Below are 24837 nucleotides of genomic sequence, written 5' to 3' on the forward strand. Positions count from 1 at the left end.
ATCTTAGTCCTGAAATCGACCTGACCCGAACCCGTGTTCTAAATTCTTCTATTTTTAATTCACACACCAAAATGACTTTGTATCCCAAATTTCTATCATACCTTCCCTAGCATATCTCAAGACTACTCTTAAGTTCTCATATTTTTTTAATTGATATTCCGAAGAACAAATTAATTTTTCAAGGTCTATTAGAGACTAAACAAAACCCTATCACCAGAACTTTTCATAATTTTTTATCCAAAAATTCAAATCCCAAAATCCTGAAATGTTTACCCAAGCTTTCCGCACGTGTTCCAAAGCCCTTAATAAATTTTCAACATTTTATCTCCTATCAATTGAAATGACTAAATTTATTACCAAACCTTACCATAACCTGTTACTCGAATTTGAGTATTGACTTAACTCAAACCTAACTCAGCCCACCTAAACCTTAAAACCCGAACCTAGGCCTACCCGAGCGCATTTGTTACATTCGTAATTTGGCTTCTCATTGCTCTGCACCTCCATTAAGGTAACTCAACTATGGGTTTTGAAAATATTATCGACAAATAGGTATAAGGTGGCATGTGTTAAGCTATATCAACGAATGAGGAACATAAATGTGAAAGAGAAATTAATGTGGTTCGGCTATAATAGCCTACGCCCATGGTGTCAAAGATGGTGATTTCCATTCTAATCTAGAGAAAAATGGGTTACATCAGATCTCTTATTTATACATATATCACACAGTTTCACCAGATAATCTCTAGCCTCTTAATGAGGAGATGATAGAGATAAGGAGAGAGATTAAAACGCGTGGATACTACCCGGATACTGCGCCAAATGTGTTGATGTTGCACGCGACACTAATCTGGATAGAGTAAATCTAATACTCCCCCTCAAGCTGGTGGGCTGATATCGATCAGCCCCAGCTTGCCACACATTTCTTCAAAGCGGTTCCGACTCAATGCTTTGGTGAGTATGTGCGCAAGCTGTTGTTCACTCTTGACGAACGGAGTGCTGATGAGTTTTCCTTGAATCTTCTCACGTATGTAGTGACAGTCAGCTTTTATGTGTTTAGTTCTCTCATGAAAAACTGGATTTGCGGCAATATGAGTGGCCGCCTTGTTATCACGCTTCAATTGTATCGATGCAGATGTGACGATTCCCATGTCTTCAAGAAGAGACTTCACCCATATGAGTTCACATGTAGTCGAGGTTGTGGCCCTGTATTCAACCTCGACGCTGGAACATGCTACCACAATTTGCTTCTTGCTTCTCCATGTTGTGAGATTTTCTCCTACGAATACACAGTACCCCAAAGTCGACCTCCGATCATTTGGGTCCCCTGCCCAGTCGGCGTCGAAATACCCTACTATGTCGGTATGACCATGTCTCTTTAGTAATATGCCTTTGCTCGGGGTGGCCTTGAGATATCTCAAAACTCTATGTGTCGCTTCGAGATGAGGAGCTCTTGGAGAGTGCATAAACTAACTTATTAGGTTCACAGCGTAAGAGATGCTGGGCCTCGTCAGAGTCAAATATATCAATCTTCCTATCAAGCGTTGGAAGCTCCCAACGTTCGTAATGAGTTCTCCATCATCTTTGCGAATTTTATGATTCATTTCCATGGGTGACTCTATTAGCTTTGTTCCAAGCACCCCGGTTTCTTTTAAGAGATCTAACGTATATTTAAGTTGACAAATGAATATTCCTTGATCAGAGTGGGCAACTTCTATGCCTAAAAAATATCGTAGCTTTCTGAGATCTTTGATTTCAAATTTTTTGTTAAGGTTTTGCTTTACCTCCTCCATGCCTCTCTTGTCATCTCCCATCACAATAATGTCATCTACGTAGACAAGGACAATGACGATGTCAGAGACACGTTTGGCAACAAACATGGAGTGATCAACGCTACTTCTTTTGAATCATTGTTCAAATAATGCTTCACTCAATTTTGCGAATCAAACCCTTGATGATTGCTTCAGGCCGTACAATGCTTTCTTTAATCTACATACGTTGTCCAGATTATGAGTTCCTTTGAAGCTTGACGGTAGGTCCACGTACACATCTTCCTCAAGGTCACCTTGAAAGAATGTGTTCTTCACATCGAGTTGGTACACGTCCCACCTCCTATTTGATGCAACAGAAAAGAGGATTCTGATGAAATTTATCTTAGCGACTGGCGCAAAGGTCTCATTGAAGTCAATGCCTTCGATCTAAGTGTAGCCCTTTGTCACTAGTCTGGCTTTCTATGCTACCATCATTGTTATACTTTGTTTTGCAAGTGTACATGTATCTAAGAGAGACAACATCCCAAGTGTGATTTTTTTCAAGAGCATAGGGTTCATCTTGCATGGCCCTCTTCCAATGAGGATGTGAGTCGGCTTCTTGAAAGACTTTTGTTCTGTTTGAGAATAGGTAGCTGCTAGAAAATTTAGGTATTGGTTGGACATGTTATGAAGGGATATGTATTTTTTGATGGAATGATGGGTGGAGTTGGAGGTGAAGTAGGTATAATAATCTCGTGAATGTGTTGGAGCTTGAGTGAACCTTATGATTCAAGAGCATAGGGTTCATCTTGCATGGCCCTCTTTCAATGAGGATGTGTTGGACCTTGAGTGAACCTTATGATGGGTCCTGTTTCAACCATAGGTTGTGAAGGTTGAGTGCTAAGATCCAGAGATGGAATGATGACATTTGGTAATGGATGTCGCTTGGTATAAGTGGATTGGGAGGCTTCGGGTATTGTGGATTTTGGGTAAAACAAGTTAAGAACTTGGGTATTGGCAGACTCCCACTGAGGTTCAATACTCCAATTTATCTGAGTTGCTCATGCTCAAAAAATTCCACGTCAAGAGCATAGAGTTCATCTTTTGTTAGTGATTTATGTTTCACAATCAAGTTCATTTCCAAAGATGGACAGAATAAGCCCATTTTCATGAACCCAAAGAACATCTTTTGTTAGTCATGACAAATTTCCAAAAATGCTTCTTCCATTCAACGTGCATTAAGCAGTGTTAAGTATGAAAAAAAGGAAAGAAGATCCCTTAATATCCCTACTTATTTTGCTAAACAGGGATAATGTGGGGCACAATGGCTCGTAACAGTATCCTAGTTTATCCTGAACCGCTTGACAGGGGTTGCCGGATGCACTCTCACCCAAATAACAGAAAAGCTGGGATCTTGCGGCATCAACCAGAAGATAATATCCCAACTTGTCTTCACTTATATGGATATTTGGGTGTTCAAACAAGCTCTCAACCAATCTAGAAGGCATTTCTTGATGTTGGTCATGCAAGACGTGGATCAAAATACCATTTTATCTCAAAATGAGTTGCATATTAAAAATAAAAACTGAGATTTGATACTACTGAGGAATTAACAAAGAGAAGAAATCACAACATAAAATCATTCAGAAATAAGGATGATGGTGGTGATGATGTGTCAGAAGTAGCTGGTACATGATATCATGTATGGAATCAATGGGAATCCGTCTGATTTGTTTCATCACCCACATCATCAGCATCCACCATCCAACCAACATCCAGAAGATAATATCCCAACTTATCTTCACTTATCTGGATATTTGGAAGTTCAAACAAGCTCTCAACCAATCTAGAAGGCATTTCTTGAAGTTGGTCATGCAAGACATGGATCAAAATACCATTTTATCTCAAAACGAGTTGCATACTAAAAATAAAAACTGAGATTTAATACTACTGAGGAAATAACAAAGAGAAGAAATCACAACATAAAATCATTCAAAGAAATAAGGATGATGGTGGTGATGATGATGTGTCAGAAGTAGCTGATACATTATATCATGTATGGAATCATTGGGAATCCGTCTGATTTGTTTCATCACCCACATCATCAGCATCCACCATCCAACCAACATCCAGGGAAACACCTAAATTTTTGAAAGCCAAATTCCACTGAGAAATTTGCTCAAATCCAAAGGAAAGTACAAGGGAAAAAAATGTATCTACCTTGTCACCAATAAACCCTAAACAAGAAATACAAGGATTTTCGGAGCTAAAGGTAGAAAGGAAAAAAATCCCCAATTTCGCCTAACGATAGAGCCCTCGATCCATTCGATCTAGATGCGAGGAATTGCAATATTAGGCGTCTTCTCACGAACCGTAGACACCCAAAACCACCAACTTCCATGACAACCACAAAATTTTAGGAAAAAGAAAAACCCTAAAACTATACGTTTACAAAAGCAACCGAAATCACTCTCTCTCTCTCAACATCGGATACAACCAAATCTCTCTCTCTCTCTCTCTCTCTCTCTCTCTCTGCTAAAAACAACCCAAAAATCAAGTAGACAAACCTCTCTCTCTGTCTCTTCTCACTCTCTCTGCAACTTCTCTCTCTCGCTTTGTATTTATAGAAGAAAGGAAAACCCTCGCCTCTCTGCAAAGAAACCCTAGGAGATGGGCTCAAAATTACCATAATTGCCCTTGTTCTGTCGGTCAAAGACGATTCCGGATTCCGTGGTAGGAGTTTAAATGGATCGAATTCGTTGGACCCTAGACCAGAATTCTATATAATATACACGGATATGGATATTAAAGTAAGGTCTGAATGTATATTCAGAAATCAGAACATGTTCAGACTTCCATCACAGGGGTACAAATGAATCAGATTATTTGGATATCATATCCGAATTCTATGTATTATTCTTGGATATGGATCCTAAAATAAGATTTTAATGTGTATTCAGACTTAAAAACTTTTGGATCCAGTTTATATTTGCAGGTTTGTGCTTGGATCTGACTTTGTTGCCGGATCTGATCCATTTTGTTCGTACTTTTTCACGTGAAACTCTGTTTCCAAACTTCTTCAGCATGCCTTTCAAAAAAAAACTCAGAGCCCGCCAGTTAAAGTCTCTCACACACCTAGTAGAGGTTGAACCTGGGACGAAGGGGTCAGCACCTTCTCCCCAAGCCTGGTGCCACTCGGGCCGACCCAGGAAGATTGTTCTTGGTTTAGTTCTTACTTTTGACAGTTTTATGTTCACGGTCTAGATCAGTGACAAAGGTGTCATCCATAATCTAGTTCCCACATTATGTTAACTGACCAATGCCTTACACTATATGATGAATTACATTCTATCTCTTAAGCTTTGAATTTACTTTTGCTCTCTATTTTTTTTAGTTGGAATCACAAGCCAAGTCTGTTACATGCATCTTGATATTTTATGGGCTTGGATTGTGTAGAATCTGAGTACCTTGCCAAACATCTTAAGTTACTGGCTTCAATGTGGCAGACGGATCTGTGCAGACATATGCATATCTTCCATACCATTCATGTTCTGAGCCAGTGCTAAAAACATGAAATTCTTCAAATCCAATCCTCCCAACTACTACCGAATTCCTTCTCCCCTGTTCATCACAGAATCAAGACTAAGTTTCAAAAGGAAAAAGGGGGGGGGGGGGGGGTTTGGCGCAAAACTGCATAAATTTCTATGTTCAGATGATCAGGAAACAGTAAAAACCTATGTTTAGAAGTGGCGCCAAGCAAAATATTGGGGAGTTTTTCACGCTTATTAAGAAAATGATTCAGTACTTTGAACAATTTATGGTTTGTAAGTATATGAAGAGAAATACAGATTGTGAACTCTAGGATAGAAATGATTACCCTGTCAATGATTGTGAATTTCCTTGGTGCATGTGTATAAATTCTGCTCATATTTTCTGTTAAATGCACATAATTGTTAATTTTTTCCTCTTCTTTTTCTTCCTCTTGTCCACCATCTTCTTCTTTTTCTAGTTCATCATCACCATCAGCCTTAGCTTCTTTCTTTCCATCCCACCCAAAGAAGAGCCCTCTTAGTGCTGTCTCACTCCCAGGTTTTCTTTGAAGGAGTTGGTTTTTTGCTACCAGAATCGGGTGGAATAATGCTAAAATCAGACCTTAACGGAGGCTTATTGAAGTAATTTGATTTTTGAAGCCCCACAGCGTAGACTGCATCAGGAGTGCTAACCGTGAGATGGCTCATGAAATAACTCAACAGCTGTGGGGGAAGAGTTAGAGTTGGAGACAATTATCTCTGAGCTTAAGATGTCCTTCTCTAGAGTGATAAGGTATCTAACGTCAACCAATTCTTCTGTGTTGCTGCATCTCAATTCTACCTGTTGGCCAAGATTAATAAAAAATAATCAGATTAAAACACCCATAAGAAAAAAAAGGCTCATTGTCTTCAAGTTCTTGATAAGTCAGAGCACCAAATTGTATTTATGTCTTAGAAGCTGGCAATGAAGTCTGGACTCAGCAGAGTTAGAACAGTATAGCAGGTTCACTATTTGAAACTGGGTTAATATTCAGCGAGAGTATTGTGCAATGAGGTATACAATTCAGGCCAGGTTGATCTAGTTGTTATGGGAGCCAATAGCAAAATGGATTTGGGTTCAACCATAGAATTGGATATTTGCAGCCAAAGTCACCTGAATGCATTAAGCCATCAACCTAGCGAACAAACTCACTTAAGTTAACTGATTTATTGGAGCTCAAATAGAATCCTGCAGTGGTTGATAAGCTGAGGATTACATTGCACAAAATGGTTTTTGCCACAGTGCAGTCGTTATAAATCTAAAAAACTCTACTTCACCTATTGAAATGAGAAACTTATGACTTTCAAAAATACCAAGAGAAATTCACCAATGGATAAAATTGTGGCTTCAAGCGTTTGTTATAATCGTAAGAAGTGCCCCTTGGCCTCATTTGACTGGATCCACTGATCCATGTTCAAGTACTGTATCCGTGTTTCTTGAATCTGAACGGATCCAACCCTGTCTGGTTGCTGTATGTTGTCTATCTGGAAAATCCAATGGCTGTCATTTATCATGCGTTATGTACAAATAGTTTTCTACTGGGCTGCGGAAAATCCAATGGCTGTCAATAATAATGATAATAATAATAAGAAGAAGAAGAAGAAGTGCTTCTATCATGGTACTGAGCCACCATAACTTATGGAGACACACACCTGATTTACATAGATCTAATCCTCTAAATGCAAAAAATTAACCACTAGATCAAGTTCAGTATGTCCTGCTTACTATTTTCATGTGTTAAAATTGACTCTAGCATGATTTTTTATATAATTTTTGAACTACCATTATCTTCATGAATTGTGAGCTATTGATTTTTCACCATCTGAAAAAACAAATCCTACAGTGTATTACACATCATTATGAAACCTACTTGCATAGTAAATAAATGGTGTTAAGGTCAGATCAAATATTTCGTGTCGAGATCCATAAAAACAATAATTACCGCTGTATGTTAGCATGGTACAAAACCACGAAATATTCTCCAATAATAATAATAGTAATAAAACAAAGATGATAACATATTATTGATGATCAAATACATTATATGACATCATGACATCATAAACTTCATAACAAGAGCTTACAAAACACATATCATGCCCACCTTATCGGGTAGTTGGCAGAGACTAATGAGTATCCTCCATGGAACTAACTCACCACAAGGTCAATCAGTCACCAAAAAGGATATAGTAGGGATACATACATGTATACTGCTACAGATAGTAGGTAACATCTACTTTGCAGAGACCACAATCTGAATCGGAAAGTTGCAGGTTCCATGTGAAAAAATGCTTCTTGTTACTTTGCCAAGACCTTGAAAATCACAGCTGAAAGCATTCTGATTCTCGGTCTGATAATACATATTGAAAGCATAAGAAGCTTTCTCTCTAGCACTCAGATTTGCACATGATGAGCCTTGCCCTAGAGGAGTGCAATCAGAGAATGTACAAGCATAGTTCACACTATCATTTAGTAGACTAAGATTTTTAGTGGATGGGCTTAGCACACACTTCTTAGGGAGATATGTCACATTCTTTGCTGCATCTAGTGACTTGCTCTGCCCCTTACCTGAAAGATCAATTGGGAACTTTGGTTTCCCATCATATGAAAAAATTCCCCAGTGCCGCTCAAACTTTCCAGGCGTGATGCTCTTGAGGTCTTCATCGATCAGACTGAACAAGTAGACTTCAAGGTACCCTGGTCTTAGTGGAGTCCCTTGGTTGTTTGCCAATCTCTTAAGAAGGCCACTGTAAAACCTCTGTGCATAAGCAGAGTTGGCATACTTGTCTCCATCTGTAGGCCAACCGATCCCTCCAACCACAACTGGCAAATTTGGAAGGCCTACTGCCTTCAGAGCCGAAACTAACGTATCAATTCTGGCATCAAATATGTTGTAGTACATGATGGCATTGTCAGTAATGCTATTATTGCTGTCAAAGAAGGCAAAATCAATGGGGAAATTAGGATACAGGTACAAATTTAAGAATGAGAAGATGTTGATGGTGAAAGGTGCACCATTCCGATTGAGAAACTGAACAATGTCGACCTGAAAAAAGAAGCCAAAATCCAATGTTCGTATCAGTGACATAATCACAGTATAGTGTGGAATCATCATATAAATCATATAAAAGATCTAATGTAGTATTTCCTTGAATCTTATGCGCAGTAGTTGTGTATGTAAACACTACTGCTTATTTGGTGTAGCTGCTAGCCTACTAGTGACTCTCAAGTCATGGGACCTTGTTATAATTAAGAATCAGTATGGCAAAGAACAACAGCTACAAACTTGCATTACCATGAGGCCGCTAATGTCTTCTCGAAATCTTCCATCAGATGGGTAACCAATAGCAGTGTAGCAGACATCTTGACCAAAGGGAACGGTAGCCTTTATCTTGTTTCCGACATGGGCATTATTCAGTGCAGTTTGGATGTTTTTTAGGGCAGGGAAGGTGACATTCAGGAATGAACCATTGTAAACATTGAGGAAAGGTTCATTTCCTACTGCTACATAACTGCGAAAAGAGTAGTAGACAGATGAAAGTTGGAATTAAAAAAAAAACTCTAAAACTTTGCAGTAAGATATTTATTTGGATTAACCTGATGAAAGTGGCCATGTCCACAAGACAAAGACAAACCAAAAGCAGAGAAGGCACAAAAAGATACTAAATGATGCTAAAAATCTTTGATGCATTAACCAATAATTATCTAAAATTGCTTATGAGATACTAATTTTCATGTCAACCAGTATCATCATTCATCAACCACAAAAGCATTGCAACAAAATAAATAACAACTAGTTTCATGAAGTATGGGTTCCTTAAAAAGCAAAACCCACATCACGGAACAATCAAAGAAGCCACAAAACTAAAACCACTCTCAAAACTAGTTTAAAACAGGAGTATCACTCACTTGATCATGACAGCTCCATTGAAAGTATAACCTATAACATTGTCATCCACCCATTGCTTCGCCGCATTATAGTCGCCGGCGATCACTGCAAGCATGTTGTTGGGAACCGCCACGACGACTTCGATCCCTGTTCCGGCCAGCACCATCATCGCCAACTCATTGGTATCGAGCAGTTTCACCTTACTTATCCCGTTATCCCTCAGTAGCTGCACTACAGTCTCTGGAGGCAGGGGATGAGTTGCCAACCTTCCCCAGTTCACTCCCAAGTCCCAACGCATCCACACCAACACCAACTAGTAGTAACCAACATACCAAGATCAGAAACCATCGTCCTCTCATCTTTCCGGCCATAATCTCACCAGAAAACCACCTTCCTGGTCATCAAAACGTGGTTTTACGTTTTCTCCTTGTCCTATCAAATAGCCAGAATTTCAAAGGTAGAGACAAAGGGTGTCGATATTTTTAGAAAATTACAAGCCAGCAGTAGCCCCAACTCAACGTTCAAGTCGACGGCTTTGTCAACCCTTTCACATTACCTATGTACTGCAGTGTGATAATAATCACAAACAAAAGCGATACATTTTTTACCGTATCAAAATCCCATGATACTGTCGTTTAGATGATAATATTGGGATCCTAACACGATATTCATGATTATGTCAACATGATGTCATAACAAATATTGGTTATTCTATTTTTTCATATTATCATACCACATGGATATCGTCAAAATATTAGTTATTTTACTTTATCATATTATTTTCTGCTTTTAATATTTTTCCTTATATTTTATATTTCTTAAGTTTTTCAATTTTTGACAATCTTACTCCAATTTTGAAGACTAAGAGAAACACAAATCTTAAAATATCAATTATTACCACAGCATATGAGTTGCCTATTTAAAGTGCAATTTAGTTCCATTCACCCCCTGCTCCGAGTGTAAAGCCTCAAGATTTTTAACTTGTAAAATTTAAGAAGAATTTAAAATTTTTGTAGTTAATCCATTTTTTAAATTAAAACAATAGTATAACAAAATATTTGTTTGAAAAGATCAAGTTAGCAAACCTTGGGTGGGTTACATGAGAAATATCCACCAAATAGATTAGGTCCTCAAATGTCTCGAATTTGCGTTCTCATTTTTACATAATTATTGAAACACATAATGATTCAAACCAAATATTTAGATATAAATAGTTTTATATAAAAAGTTCATACACAAAACGCCAAAAATGTGTTTATGAACGAACAAACAGAGAGAGTGGATTCTTGACATTTTACTCATCACGTGAATCCCATAAAAAATGTTGAACTTATGAAAGCCTAGTAGGTACAACAATGTCATATAATTATACAGAACTAATACCCGTATGACGAATAGTCAATGTAATAAAACATGTATTAAATATATTGATAGTATCGTAACACACATAACTGAATGATCCCTAAATCTGTATAAATATGGCATCATTTTTATTCTAATTAACATTGTGAATATCAAATCTTTGTTTCAATATTATCTTACTTGTGGATACTCACATGATGAATTCATAAAGACAGGCCGATGTCATTCAGGAGTTTATTATTTCATGTAAGTTGATACCCAGAATGATTAGGTGAATCCGCTCCAAAGAAGATGATATAACTACTGAGAGAGAATTTCTCACACTGAGACGAATGAGGAAGCATCTTAACTTCTGTAAAAATTATGAAATTTATCACTTAGAACAATAATTGGTAGCCCTGCCTTCTAACTCCAATGACTGAAGACGCTGAGTCATTGTTAATCGAGAATTATTATTGTTAACAACTTGTCCATGAGAACTTGTACCTCATATCCTCTTCAAATATGCATTATGTGTAAATGGGTCTTCTATTATTAAGGAAAGCTCCTTGTTTTGTATGTGTTCACTTAAGTAGGCATCATCTACCTGTTCTTCATAGGTTTTCATGTTTATTATTATTGTCACTCATTCACTATACTCTAGTCTTTGAAGTCGATTTGACATCTTGTATATGAAGGGGATTCTTAAATTTGCCTGCAATTTTCTCATAATACGATGCATTGTTGCACTAGAAGGTTTGCCATAAACTCGACTCATTCATCAGTATACAACCATATAAGGGTATTCTAGAAAATTATCACAGTAAAAAACAATATCCTGATCCTCAAGTTGAGGTAGATCTAGCTTGTTCTCATATGGATATCGAAAAACTTGATATACGTCCGACCAAAGTTTACATAAATGAAGTCTCACATTTGCCCATTTAAAAATAGATTCAGTTGTGTATTTTTAAACACATCAACCTTATTCTTTTTTGAAAAACTTTTAAAGTTTGAAACATGCAGGGTTAATGTTTTGTAAAGTTTGATATTTAAAAATGTCTGATGCATGAGAACGTAAAATCTCGCACATGTGCTATTGAAGAATGAATTAAAGCACACATATACATTAAAATATACGTACGTAAGTAAATCACACATAATTTAATAAATCAAGTATACGCAAATCTACATACATAAATAGATGCATGCGTAATTTAAATAAAACATCTACATAAATGTTATCATAAATAAATATGCGCATAATTTAAATAAAGCAAGTATAAGCAAAACTAAGTACGTAAATAGATGCATGCATAAATTTAAATAAAGCAGTGTGCACGTAAATGCCATCATAAATAAATATGCGTGTAGTTTAAATGAAGCAAGCATACGCAAAATTGCATCGATAAATAAATCGGACACATGCACACACACATATATATATATATATATATATATATATATATATATATATATATATATATATATATATATATATATAAAAGATCATACGAATACCATCATCACATGCATTTTTTCTACCTTGAAAAATGTGTGATCCTTCAGTCAATCTACTTGTGCGAGAGGTACTACTTGTGCGAGAGGTACACGAATGCACGTAGATGCGCACAATTGTAACTCATAAGCGGGTTCGGGAAGTGAGACGGCAAAACTGGCTACAAAAAAGAATTGTTAAGTTTTCTAGCAGAGGTGGCGGCTATGGGTGGCACCGGGGCCAAACTAGAACTGAGCTTGGGTCTACGGGACTGATTTGTGCTGTGGTTGACAGGTCCAAGCTGGGCTGAGCTTGGCAGAACCAAATCAGGCTCATTTCTGATGTTCTGAGCTGGGCTCAGTTAGGCTTAACCGAGTTGGGCTCGACTTGATTGAACCAAGATGGGGGTCAGTTTGATTGAATCGAGCTGTTTAAGCGAGACGGGCTCAGCTCGATTGAACCAAGCTGAGCTTGGCCGGGTTAACTGAGCTGGCTTGGTGGGATTTTAACCGAGCCAGGCTTGGTTCGAGTGAACTGAGCTGGGGCTCGGTTAGACTGAACTGAGCCAAGGTTAGTGGGATCTAATCGAGTTGGGGCTCAGTTAGAGGGAACCGAATTGGGCTCGGTTCGACTGAACTGAGCTGAACTTGGTTCGATTGAGCTGAGCCAAGCTCAGTGGGATCTAACCGAGCTGGGGCTCGGTTACAGGGAACCAAGTCAGGCTCCCAGAGCTGCTGCTACTGTTGGTGGCTTGTCAGAAGAGAAGCAGGGAGAAAAGAGAAGTGGAGGGGATGGTGGCCCAAGGCGCAGAGTGAGGGGGCGGGGAAGGCATGCCTCTGTCCAAACTTGATTATGGCAGAAACATCGAGAGGGAGGGAGAGAGTGAGTGAGGGGTGGCTCTTCTAGACCTACTGGAAAAGAGCAGAAGGGGGAGGGGATGCGAAACCTGATTGGAGAAGGCAGCAAGAGGTGGGGCGGCCCGTCCGGGTTGCCTCAAGCTGAGGAGGACGCGGTAAGCCGGTAAGGGGATGAGGCTCCCACGAAGACGTTCGTGTTGCATGAGGCATGCATGTCGGGGGGGGCTGAGAGGGTGAGGGAGAAGAAGAAAGCAAAGAGAGTGTCTGTCAGGTTTTCGAAAAACATAGAGAAGGGGGGTTATAGATGGCGGTGGTGCCATTTGGTTTGGTTTGGTTCCTTATGGATCCAACCAAAACCGGGTGTACAACAAGTGGGTCAAAATGGGCTGGGTTGGATCCCACTGGATCCAACCCAAACCGTGGGAAGGTGTCTGTGGGTTTTCATTGGGTCGGATTGGATCATTATGGATCCAACCCAAACCGATTTCAAAAGTGGGTTTGATATTGAATGGGGCCAATACATTTAGTATGGGTCTTATAGGTTGGGTTGGGTCCAAATGAACTCAACCTCTATAGTATTCAAATGAGACCCCCCTTTGTGTCTCATTTGGTTCTTGGATCCGATCCGATAAGAATATATATATATATATATATATATATATATATATATATATATATATATATATATATATATATATATATATATACATTTTTGTGTTAATGTGGATTGGGTCCATCTAATGAATCCAATTCAATTTTTAAAAGGATCCCAATCTATATATATTATGTATATGTATACACACACACACACACTTGTTTAATTGTTGAGAATTGGTCCCTATTTGGATCTGATTCTCAATCCGACATGTTTAACAATTTGGATCTCTTTTAGATCCAACTTGTTTTGGGATTGGATCCAAATCTCAATCTTGTGGTTTGAGTAATCCGGATCCTTCTTGATCCAAACTTGAAATTATTCTTAATTTAGACCGGGTCCATTGAATGGATCCATGTCTTTATCATATTGGTTTACAAATTTGGATCCAAACTCATTTCAACTTTGAGATCCAGTGGATCATAGGTGTTCCAAATATACATTTTGAACTGGTTTTCATGGGAAGTTGATCCTCATAGATCCCCCATCAAGATCCAAATCTAAAATGTCTTAAAATTTTCTTAAGTTTTAAATAATTGTCAAATAACATGACAATATTTATAAATATCATTGATAATTAACTGCCAATTAACTATACAGAGAAATACCAGGATAAGCCCATATTTATTTTAAAAATTATCTGTAAAATTCAAGGATTTTACAATGAGATCTTATTGATGCAAGTTGTCTTTATCAATCTGACCTTGTAGATGGATCCAGCATGGTTAATTTAATAATAATCCACCCTTGAACCATACTTTTCTGATGAAAAAAAATTGAATGCTTTAAATTATAAAATTGTGTTTTTTCAGCATTTGATTTTTGAATTGCCCAAAAACCCAGAACACAGGTCACATTCAGGTGATTTATTTAAATGTTGATCCTCATTAAATGGGCAATGTAGATCAAATGTACGGCCCCAAAAAGGTTTGGAGTAGTCGGATGGGGGCATAGGCCGGTAGGCAGGCATCTAGGTTCAAATTCCATGGGCGTCATCCCTTGGGCAAACCAAAGCTTGGCGACTCCTTGGGGGTAAGGGGTAAGGGGTAAGCCCATGGAGTTTTACGCTATCAGGACAGTGACTCGAAGTACGACCGGCAGCATGACTGGGTCTATAATCTTGGGAGCTGTAAATATAAAAGAAAGATCACATGTATGATATCCCATTTGATCAAAACAACCTGCATCAATACAATTTCATGTTTTAAAATTATTTTTATCGGCTATTTGTCGTGAAAATTATATAGTTTTATTTTTAAATATTTCTTTTCTATTTTCTTATAAAATCATTTTTTATATTTATTTATTTATTTGTATTGCCGAGATTTCGCCAAAAAAAGCGAGATTTAAAAAAAAAAATTCAAATTCTTGCGACTTTTTGCTGCCGATATTTTACCGTTTTTAACTTTTGTCACGATTACCACCCCTAGTTTCCCTGTCAGACATCTTAAAGATATTGACGTCCGTTTCAAGAGATTAGGGTTTCCCGACTCAAAGCATAAGCAGGAGCACAGGGCTTTGTGGGATCGCTTTGGTGTTCGTGGGAGGAGAGTTGAGAGCCTGCCCTTTCGTACGAAAATGGTGCGTCCTCCTTCCGTAATAGCAATTTTCAGAAACCCCAACTACGAATTTATTTATTTTTTTTTGTTTTTTTGAGTTAAGATCTCTTCTTGGATAATCTCAGTTCTTTCCTCTCTCTCTCTCTCTCTCTCGATTTTAGTGCTGTTTTTTCCCCTTTTTCTCATTTTCTCGATCTGAGATTATCCCGGATTTAGTGATTAGCATCGGTTGACTTTTAGAGGTATTTTGTATTGCGTGAGTTGTCTCCTTGTCTTAATGAGAAGTCTACTAATTTCTTGGGTTTCTTTTCCTTTTGTAACGTGATATGTTGGTTGTTTCTATCTAGCATTTTAGCCTTTTTTACCTTAACTTGAGGTTTCCTGAGTCGATTGTATCCATGGAGTTAAAATTTATTTCTTTTTATAGGGTTCACATTTTCTGAGATGTCGATGTTTGCTTGTTCTTGGCTTTGAAGAATGAAGTTCTTTGTAGGATACTGCCTTACTTTTTATATTAGAATCGTTTTTTGCTGAGTAAAGAGTCCCATGGTGAGCAAGTTCTCGTGTAGATTCACTCGAACCATTGAGTCTGACTCTGTTATATCGGTGGAGTAAAAGATCTGGATGGAGACCCTGAAAATTGTTATATGGCAATGCAATGTCTTTGAGGCACTTCTTTGGTTGATGCAGCTTATAAAGTATACTTGTAGGCAACGATTTTCTGAAGCCAAATTGGATATTGCCTACACCTACCTTAGTTTAACTCTTTTTAGACAGATGCTTAGTGATGAGATTGTTTTCCCCGAAGAGGTATACTGCCCGGAACTGATTTTGGGGTTTAAATCTTGTCTTTCTCCTTCTAAGATTGATCTAGTATCGATCGAGAGAAATGATAAGCAGGTGTTACTTTCTTCCTAATCTGCTCAGCGTATTCGGAACTAACTGCTCATTGCCTTCATACCTCAGGAAGCAAAATTACTAGACTCGTTATGATTCTAAATGTTTGCTAACCTCTCATGAGATTCAGAATCTCATGCAAATGAGAGAATGAATCTCATTTGCACAACTAACCAAACATCAGAATAATGAAAATAAGAAATTGAATGTGATTTGCGATCACATTTGGAGTGAATCTCATGTGATTTGAAATCACGAGGTGCAACCAAACATGCGAAGGTTTTAGTTTTGAGTCAGGCGTGCTATTTGTAGCTGTTCTTCTTATGGCACTATCATCATTTAGCAGCTGGTATTGATGTGTAATACTGCTTAAGACCATATGACTTGAGAGTGGGAACTCATGTATAAAGCTAACTGTGTTGAAGAACGGCTGCTCAGCTATGATAATATAGGAATAATGTCCTGTTTGGAAGTTTTATGCTGCAGGATGGTGGAAAATAATGTCCCTGTATGCTTTTTTTGGTCATTGGTTCTCTTTAGTTTCAAGATTCCTTCTTTTAAAGTATTAGGGGTAAATGTTCTTCTGTGCATAGAGTTTTAGCTCATTACATCTCCCCATGTTGAACCTACGAGGTATGACTAGTATACGAATGCAGTGTTTCCAGAAAAAAAAAATTCCATGAGTGTTGCCTTGTCTCTGGGTTTGTCATCCATCCCTTTGCTAATAATTGCAAGTATATATTATGTACGTGACTATCTTCTTCTACTTGACGTATAACTACTATTTGGCAGACAAAGCGCACGAAGAAGGCTGGCATTGTCGGCAAATACGGTAAGAAGCAATTGTTCTAAATCAATATTTTTTGTGCATGCTTGTTTTGAGTCACATTAGTTGGTTCGATCATTTCCTTGTTTCTAATGTTGTTTTCTTTTCTTTTCTCCCCTTTTGATCCTCCTCTGATTTCCAACTGAATGCATATTACTTCCACAAATATGAGTGCTTCAAAGCTTGATGACTTAAATCTTTCTTGCATATTCTTGTCGATTGTATCCATGGAGTGTCACGATTTTGAGATTGGGTTATGTTGATAATATGACATGGAAACTGATCTATCCTAACTTCCTGCCATGATAACTATTTCAGGCACAAGATATGGTGCCAGTCTGCGTAAGCAGATCAAGAAAATGGAAGTGTCTCAGCACTCCAAGTATTTCTGTGATTTCTGTGGGAAGGTATGAACTGCAATGAGGCTTTCTTGTCATCCATTTTGCTAATAGAAGGATTCTTTCTGCTCTTGGCGTGTTCGGATTCATGGAACAATACATGTGAAATTCTGCAGTTTGCAGTGAAGAGGAAAGCAGTGGGAATCTGGGGTTGCAAAGACTGTGGCAAGGTGAAGGCTGGGGGTGCTTATACTTTAAAGTAAGTTCATCTTTTATTCTTGACAATATATCAAATCGTGAATCATAATGTTTTTACTCCATTTTCTGTGTACCTTTAATTTTTTCTATATATTGATGAGGAGGATGGCATGATGATTTTGTGTCGTATTTAACAAAGTATATGAATTGGCAAGATATATACCTATGTCACATGGGTGCGGGTGCGGGGATTCGGCACTTCCAAAAAACCCGGGTGTGGGGGTGCGGCAGGGGCAAAAATGTAATATATATATATATATATATATATATATATATATAATCCACTACTCAATATGTTCAAATTCAATTAGAACTACAGTTTTCTATAAAAAAAATGTACATGAACAAACAACATATTTCACGATTTCTGGTGTGAATGCTACCATCACGGTATAATCATCTGGAAAAACCAATATCTAGTAAAGCATAGCAGAGTACCATAGTGTATCTAAGAAAATAAGTTGTACAGGGATTAAATATGCAACACCCCTGGACCGTGCCAAAAATACCTACAAATTCCCTATGTTATAGAATATCCATAAACACGCATAGATTTCCCTTCTAATAATTAGGGGTGTGATCAGTTACAATCTATATCGCAAATCACAACTTATGTTTTAATACTTAAAAAGATAACTCCTCGACATTTCATGTTCATCACATTTTAGGTAGCATAAAATCTCATACTATCTCGACCAATATAACTCCTACTTGCATCCAAATGTACAACACCATTCATTACACAGTTATGATGGGATAAGAACTAAGCAAGTGAGAACAACTAATAAAACATATCCTTTGCTGTAATGCAGGTGTTGCAGACAGATTTTCGACCATGGATAAAAATGTAAACCCACAGTCATACACAAATATACTTTGAGATACAAAAGAGAACACCGATTAGTTGAGGCAAATCGCAAACATTTTTTCAATTTTAATTTAGGATAACTAAATCGCAGATTTCTATTCATGGATTTCATACAAGAAGAAAAAAAAAACGTTTTGTTGCCAGTACTCAGTCCATGATTTCAATCTTCGAGTTTTTTTTTTTGGGTCCATAGCAGCCGAAATCCCCAAATCTGCCGATTTGGGGTTTACGGCAGCCCTTAAAACTCCTCTTTTGATTTGAGGTTCAAAGCAACTGAAACCCCAGCAGCCATTAAAACCCCTCTTTTTTTCTTTCAAAATCCTTTATATTTGGGGTGTGTTACAACCCTTTGCAAACTTGAAACAAAATATACCCACAACAATCGTAGTAAACCCTACCTGTGAATCGCGGATTCCCGATTTCTTTCTGATTCCCTCTTCCGGCTACCGTGAATCCAAAAGAGTCTCCTCGCCATCGTGCTCGTGTGAGCCGTGTGCCTTTTCACCAAATGGTGCGAGAAAGAAAGGAAAACGATAGGGAGAGAAGTAGGGGAAGGAAGATAACGAGTGAGAGAGGAAGAGGATGGGGGGTTTAGAAGAGTGCGTAAGAGAGGGGCGAAACAGAAGGGAGATGGGGGTCATGGGGGATCGTGGGGAGTGGGGGTTGGTTACCCCAACAATCCAGCGGCTGTGCAACACCCCCTCCCTTTTCATAGGGCAGTTTTTTTTTTAAAAAAAAAAATCCAAAAAAATGGACCGAAATGACCCTGGGTGCGGTCAACGCACCCAGGGTCGGGTTGACTGCACCCGGTGCCGCACCTGCACCCGCATCGAGTCGCGTCGACGCGGGTGCGGCACCCTGCTAGCCGAATCCCTGTTACATAGATATATACTCTCAATATCATGTACTCATTGCTGTCATCGCCTTTTCTTACCTGTAATTGATTATTAGTTTGGTTTGTATTTCCTGGTTATGGCTCAGATGATTTGTCTGACTGACTTATTTGTGCGGTTTGAAGCACTGCAAGTGCTGTGACAGTAAGGAGTGCCATCCGTCGGTTGAGGGAGCAGATTGAGGTGTAGAGTGCAAGCTGTGATGTGTTATAATTGTGCTCCCCATGAACCAGGCACTTTGCTGCATATGGTACACTTCAGCATTTTGCTTACCGAATTCAGATAGTTTTAGTGCTTTTATTTTTGTACACATGATTTGCTAAGACATGGGTTTCAAGGTTACCCTTGAATTTTGCAGTACTACTACATCCGTTTGTTGAACATTGATAGTTAAAGTTCATGGTTTTTCTTTTTTTACTAGTTCATGGCTTTGTTTAAGTTCCTTTATTTTGCTTTTGTTTATTTTGGTCATCTGTATGAACGTTAAAATTTCCTGTCACTGCTCGGCTTTGGGTTTCACCTAGGCGATCCTATCTTGGGTTGAAAGGTTTTAATGGCCTTTTGTTTCTAAGTTTGGTGGTTACCTTTGGAAGGTCATTAGGAAGGGATTGACTTGGTATCTATATCCAGTGCCCTCCCATTTGAGGGGAGCATTCTGTGTACGTAGTAAGAAATGGTTTTTTCATTGCTTTCCATCATGCACCCTGTTTGGAATCCTGATGGCCATGGAGGTCTGAACTATTTGGAGATTTCTAATCTGTCAGATCTATGGGATTCTGGGCTGGTTAGGTTTTCCTTACATTGCCGATCAAAAAGGTAAGACTTAGTATTGGAAAATCTGGAAAAAAGAAACAATTCATTAATCAAACCCAAAGTACATGTCGAAGTTAAAGTGAATTCCAATCATCTTAGGGAGACAACCTAACCAATCTGCTGATTAAGTCTAAAGTGAACTAAACTACACACCCACATTGAGAGAGAGAGAGAGAGAGTTCAACAGAACAAACAGGTATTAAAGTTACACCACAATCTGCACATCTGACTAGAGGAGAAGCTCTAGTAGAAGTACCATTACAATGGCCATGGATAGAGATGGCATGTTCATCCATGCCCAAGAGGGCCAATACATATCAATCTGAATTGGAAAATTGCACCCACCTTGCGAAGTGTTCTGTGTTGTCACCATGGCAAGACCTTGGAAGTCACAGGTGCCATCCTTCTGATACTGAACTTGATAATACATGTTGAATGCATATGAAGCATTTGCTTGAAGATCCATATTGCTACATGATGAGTCATAGCCTAGCGCGGTGCAGTTGGAGAATGTACAAGCATATTCGATATTTTTACCCAGTGCAGCACTTTTAATAGCATCCTGTTTAAGCACACACTATTGCTGAGGCAGATACTTCACGTTCTTTGCTGCTACCAGCGGTTTGGTCGGGTCCTTGCCGGAGAGGTCCATTGTGAACTTTGGCTTCCCATCATAAGTGAAAATCCCCCAGTGACGCTCGAAGTTTCCTGGTTCTATGTTCTTTGGGTCCTCGTCAATGATCCCAAACAAATAGACTTCAAGGTATTCAGGTCTTAGAGGGGTCCCTACATTGCTGGCCAACTTCTTAAGCAAACCATCATGAAATCTTTTGGCGTTGGTTACATTGGCATTTTTTATCTCCATTAGTAGGCCAACCGACTTCTCCCACAAGTATAGGCAAAACTACCCGTTGTTACGCATTTATTGGAAGAAGACAACAATTTTCGCTAGAATCTAAGGCCCTCCCCCAACCTTTACAAAACCGCTCCCACCCCAACCTAATAAATCAAGCATCAAAGAAAGGGTGGGAACGCTGACTTGATGGTAACCCGGCAGTGGAAGTCGTAATCCGTGACGTTCTGCTTCACCCATCGCTTGGCCGCATCGTAGTCTCCAGCGATGGTGGCGAGCATGTCGTTGGGAATCGCCACCATCACCTCGATCCCCGTCCCCTAAAACGTGCTCATCGCCCACCGATCGGCGTCGAACAGCTTTACCTTAGTGATCCCGTTGTCCTGCAGCAGCTGCGAAACGATCGTCGGAGGCAGAGGATGGCTCGCTTGAGTCCCCCAATTGACTCCCAACCCATTCACGCACACCCCCAAGGAAACCACCCAGCAGATACACACCAGAACACGCCGTATAATTATCATTTTCGGATAGAAGTATCGTCAGAAAACCAGACGGGTAGCCGGGAAACCGCCTTTCGACGAGGTTTAGAGAAAATTTCTCAAAATCTCTCTCTCTCTCAAAGGGAAAAACCAGGTGGGTCATCGCAAATCCGGATGATTGCATCATTGTACAAATGGATGGTTCGTTGTGTTATCGTCAGCGTTTACCTTGAGGAAGCTGCCTGGTATCAAAAGCCGGGTATTGATTGTTTCTAGGGAAAACGCATAATGGTTGTTTTCTTGTGTGTCAAACGCCTCCACAAACAATATGGTTTGCATGGGCTCACTATTTTCCTTCGGAAGCAAGGTTTTCATATGAAAAACATCTGAAAACCCTTCTCCATGGCCCCTGATGAGACGTTTTCCCATGGAAGGACGCCTCTCTCTCTCTCTCTCTCTCCTTGATTTTGTTATTGGGTTTTTTGCAAATTAGTCGCTGACTTGTCATTCATTTTTTTTTTTACAGAGAAAGCTGGGGTTAGGCATACCCTACGGTTGTTAGCAGTGTCGGCCCACATAAGCATCGTCTCATCAGAAATTCGATACGCTGAAAGCGTGAATTGGCTATTTTTTAATAATTGTAAAAAATAAAAAAGATATTTTTAATATTATTTTAAATTTATTTTAATGGTTTTAACACGTGTCACTTTATGATTGACATATTATAAATTTTTATTATTTTTGAGCCGATACAGAACATTGAGTTGAATTCATGGCCGATACTGATACTGACAACATGTAGCCAGTTATACTACCATACCATTTGGGGTCGAACATGCAACGTCCCAACACAAGGTGACGTGCTCCTGCCAGACAAGCTGAGCAGTTACCCGAGTGACCCACTCTCTTCTATCCCTCCCTCTTATCGACATTTCTTTTCCTAATTTTCCTCTCTCTCTCTCTCTCTCTCATATATATCATAAAAGGGGTAGAAAAGAAAGCTAGAATCCCACTGAAGAGGAAAGCTTCAATTTTTTGCCTCTGTTTTTTGTTACTGTCTCCTTTCTTTGTGATTTTTTAGAGTTTAATGCATTTTTTTCTTGATCTAGTGTTTCATGCAATTTGTTCTTAGTATCTTGAGTGTTTGAGCTTCTCTTATTTTGGTATCTTTATTTTTATATACTTTATTTTTTATTTTACTTATTTTGAAGCTAACGCCCATTGTGCTAATTTATGAATTTTATATTATTTTTTAATTTGAATTTTTTTTATATCTTTTGATCATATTTACATGGAGAAACCACCCTGAGGATCAGAAACCTATCCGCTCTGGCTTTGCCTACCACACTTACAGTCTTGATTTTTTGGATCTTAAGAATTTTGAATCTCTGAAAGACTTTTTGATGTTTTCGATTTTAAATTAAAAATTTGCATTTTTTTCCCATTTCAATATTTTGTATTTTAAATTTCCCTTTTTTCTTTTACATTTAGCTATGTTAAAATTTTCATGATATTTGTTATCTATATTCTGATCTTTTGCATTTTGACCCAGGCATCCATGATTCTCCTTATGTTTTATATATATCCAAATCATCTTTTCTTAAATGAGGGCATAATGGTAGCTTTCTTGGCATCCCTAGGTCTCTGATCCTGAGTGTGTGTGTGTATATATATATAAGTCAAATCAGCTCACGTTACCGGATCACGAATTATTTGAGTCTTATGGCGTAAACCTTACTTTATTTTCCTTTTGGATTCTAAATTATCTTATGGTTAACTATAACCAGTTTTTTAACAGGTTTTTAACCAATATTTCTTCTATTTCTAACCAAGCTGCTGCTTTTGGAGCCAACAGGGTCCTGGTAGGAGCTGTTAGTGCACGTCACCGTGTGTTGGGACGTTGCAAGTTCAAAACCCAATGATATGTTGTGGGGCCTGCCTAACCCCAGCTTGCCTTTCAAAAAAAAAATAAAAATGCTTGGAGGGCTTCCAATCAATATTGTCGTGCTGATCTCATTGATTAATTTATCTTGGAGGACCAAAGCTTATGGTTGCCCAATGTTGCGTTTTTTTTTTTTAAGACAAGCTGGCCGCCCTATGTGGCAGAAGGATTCAATCCTGACCCTGCTTACCACCTCGGTGGTAATGTTACGTGTTCTTACTAAGCTCCAACAGGTAAGATTTAATCTTTGCTCATGGAACAGACGATCATTTGGTAATGTTGACCAGAATATTATTGCCATAGAAAATGGTGATGAAGCTCTCTTGGCTCGTGAACTCGGTCTAAGAGATGATCTAGCTAGGGCTCTACATATTGAAGAATCTTTTTTGAAACAAAATTCCATAATTTCATGGCTTCTGGACGTGCTCGTCTTCAAAAGTACACAATTCAACAATACTGGGACATTGTTGGCTTCGATCTCACGCATGAAGTACAAGACTTTTTTTTTTTATTATTAAAGGCAAACTGGTACGTGGTTTAAATTCCACAAACATGGTGCAGTCCAAGACTTCCTTGATGTAGTAGTTTACTACTTGATTGCGGGAGCGGAGTAGAAGACCTGGGTTCATAAGAGTTCATTTGGATTCATTTATATTTTTTATTTTAGATTTTTTTTTTTTTTTTATATTCGGATCATTAAATTGGATCCATAGATTTTATCTTTTTAGAAGATTATCTTAGAAAGCAGTTTATTTTTATTAGATTAGGGAGATCTTCTTTAAAAAGATATCTAATTGTTAATTCAGAATTGAGGTGAATTAAATCTAGTTATTTAATTGCAACAGGAGAGAAGTGTCGGGTCAAGATAATCCTTATTAGTATATTTTTTCTTATTCTTGAGAGCATTGTAACGTCATGTACATAAAGATGACATTGCTAAACCACGTAAATTCAGTTTCTTGTGTACTTTATTGCTTTCTTTTTCTTTCAATACATTGTGTGTTTGCCTGCTTCCGACGCCCATAGATGGTTGACAGCCACTTTGTTGGTGGGACTTCGGCTGGTGTGAACCTCGTCCACGACTGTCGGATTAGGAAAAGCCTAAGGTGGTGGACATAGGATTGAACGAAGATGGGGAATGTAGTCATGTCAAATGGGTGGCTGAGTAGGAGGGGAACGACGAGAAGTATGGGGGCAAGAGGGACAAGTGGTGGTGGGGAAGGAAAACAAAAGGTAAAGAAGGTGCAGTGGATGCATGGAGGGTCGGGTTGTGGGTTAGGGCGACACATCGGTTTAGGGCAGCCAACAGTGTGATGTCCCGCTAAAGGTGAGGGACACCAACGTTTGGGATCCACTGTAGCAAGATCGGTTGCTGGTTCCAATTAATAATCACCCATGGGAACGTCACGTCTGCACAGCTGTAGGAGGAGTGCACGAAAGGAGATGAGACCGTTGGTTAATGTTCAAGGCTATGGGAAAAGAGAGGGTGGTGTAGAAAAGGCATCCAATGCCCACGATTAACTTGGTGCTCAAGGTAGAAGAAAGTGGAC

General features: G+C 38.7%; 1 protein-coding gene, 2 non-coding genes and 2 pseudogenes across 3 annotated transcripts; 1 reads left to right on the forward strand and 4 right to left on the reverse strand.

Annotated features, from left to right (window-relative positions):
* Positions 1-878: 878 nt before the first annotated feature.
* On the reverse strand, positions 879-9508 carry LOC149830691 (glucan endo-1,3-beta-glucosidase 8-like; annotated as a pseudogene).
* LOC149830692 (small nucleolar RNA R12) lies at positions 3422-3499 on the reverse strand. Its single transcript, XR_016433930.1, has one exon. It is a non-coding gene; the product is annotated as a small nucleolar RNA R12 (small nucleolar RNA).
* On the reverse strand, positions 3776-3853 carry LOC149830693 (small nucleolar RNA R12). Its single transcript, XR_016433956.1, has one exon. It is a non-coding gene; the product is annotated as a small nucleolar RNA R12 (small nucleolar RNA).
* A 5508-nt stretch (positions 9509-15016) lies between the features above and the next one.
* Positions 15017-19620, forward strand: LOC149830694 (large ribosomal subunit protein eL43z). Its single transcript, XM_090015903.1, has 5 exons — positions 15017-15142; positions 16810-16849; positions 17162-17250; positions 17358-17440; positions 19326-19620. The coding sequence occupies exons 1-5, from the start codon at positions 15140-15142 to the stop codon at positions 19387-19389; spliced, it is 279 nt and encodes a 92-aa protein (XP_089872029.1). The 5' UTR covers positions 15017-15139; the 3' UTR covers positions 19390-19620.
* A 513-nt stretch (positions 19621-20133) lies between these two features.
* On the reverse strand, positions 20134-21106 carry LOC149830695 (glucan endo-1,3-beta-glucosidase 8 pseudogene; annotated as a pseudogene).
* Positions 21107-24837: the final 3731 nt, after the last annotated feature.

The sequence above is a fragment of the Nuphar pumila genome, chromosome 8, assembly GCF_984573655.1.
Source record: "Nuphar pumila chromosome 8, dmNupPumi1.hap1.1, whole genome shotgun sequence".
NCBI lineage: Eukaryota > Viridiplantae > Streptophyta > Magnoliopsida > Nymphaeales > Nymphaeaceae > Nuphar > Nuphar pumila.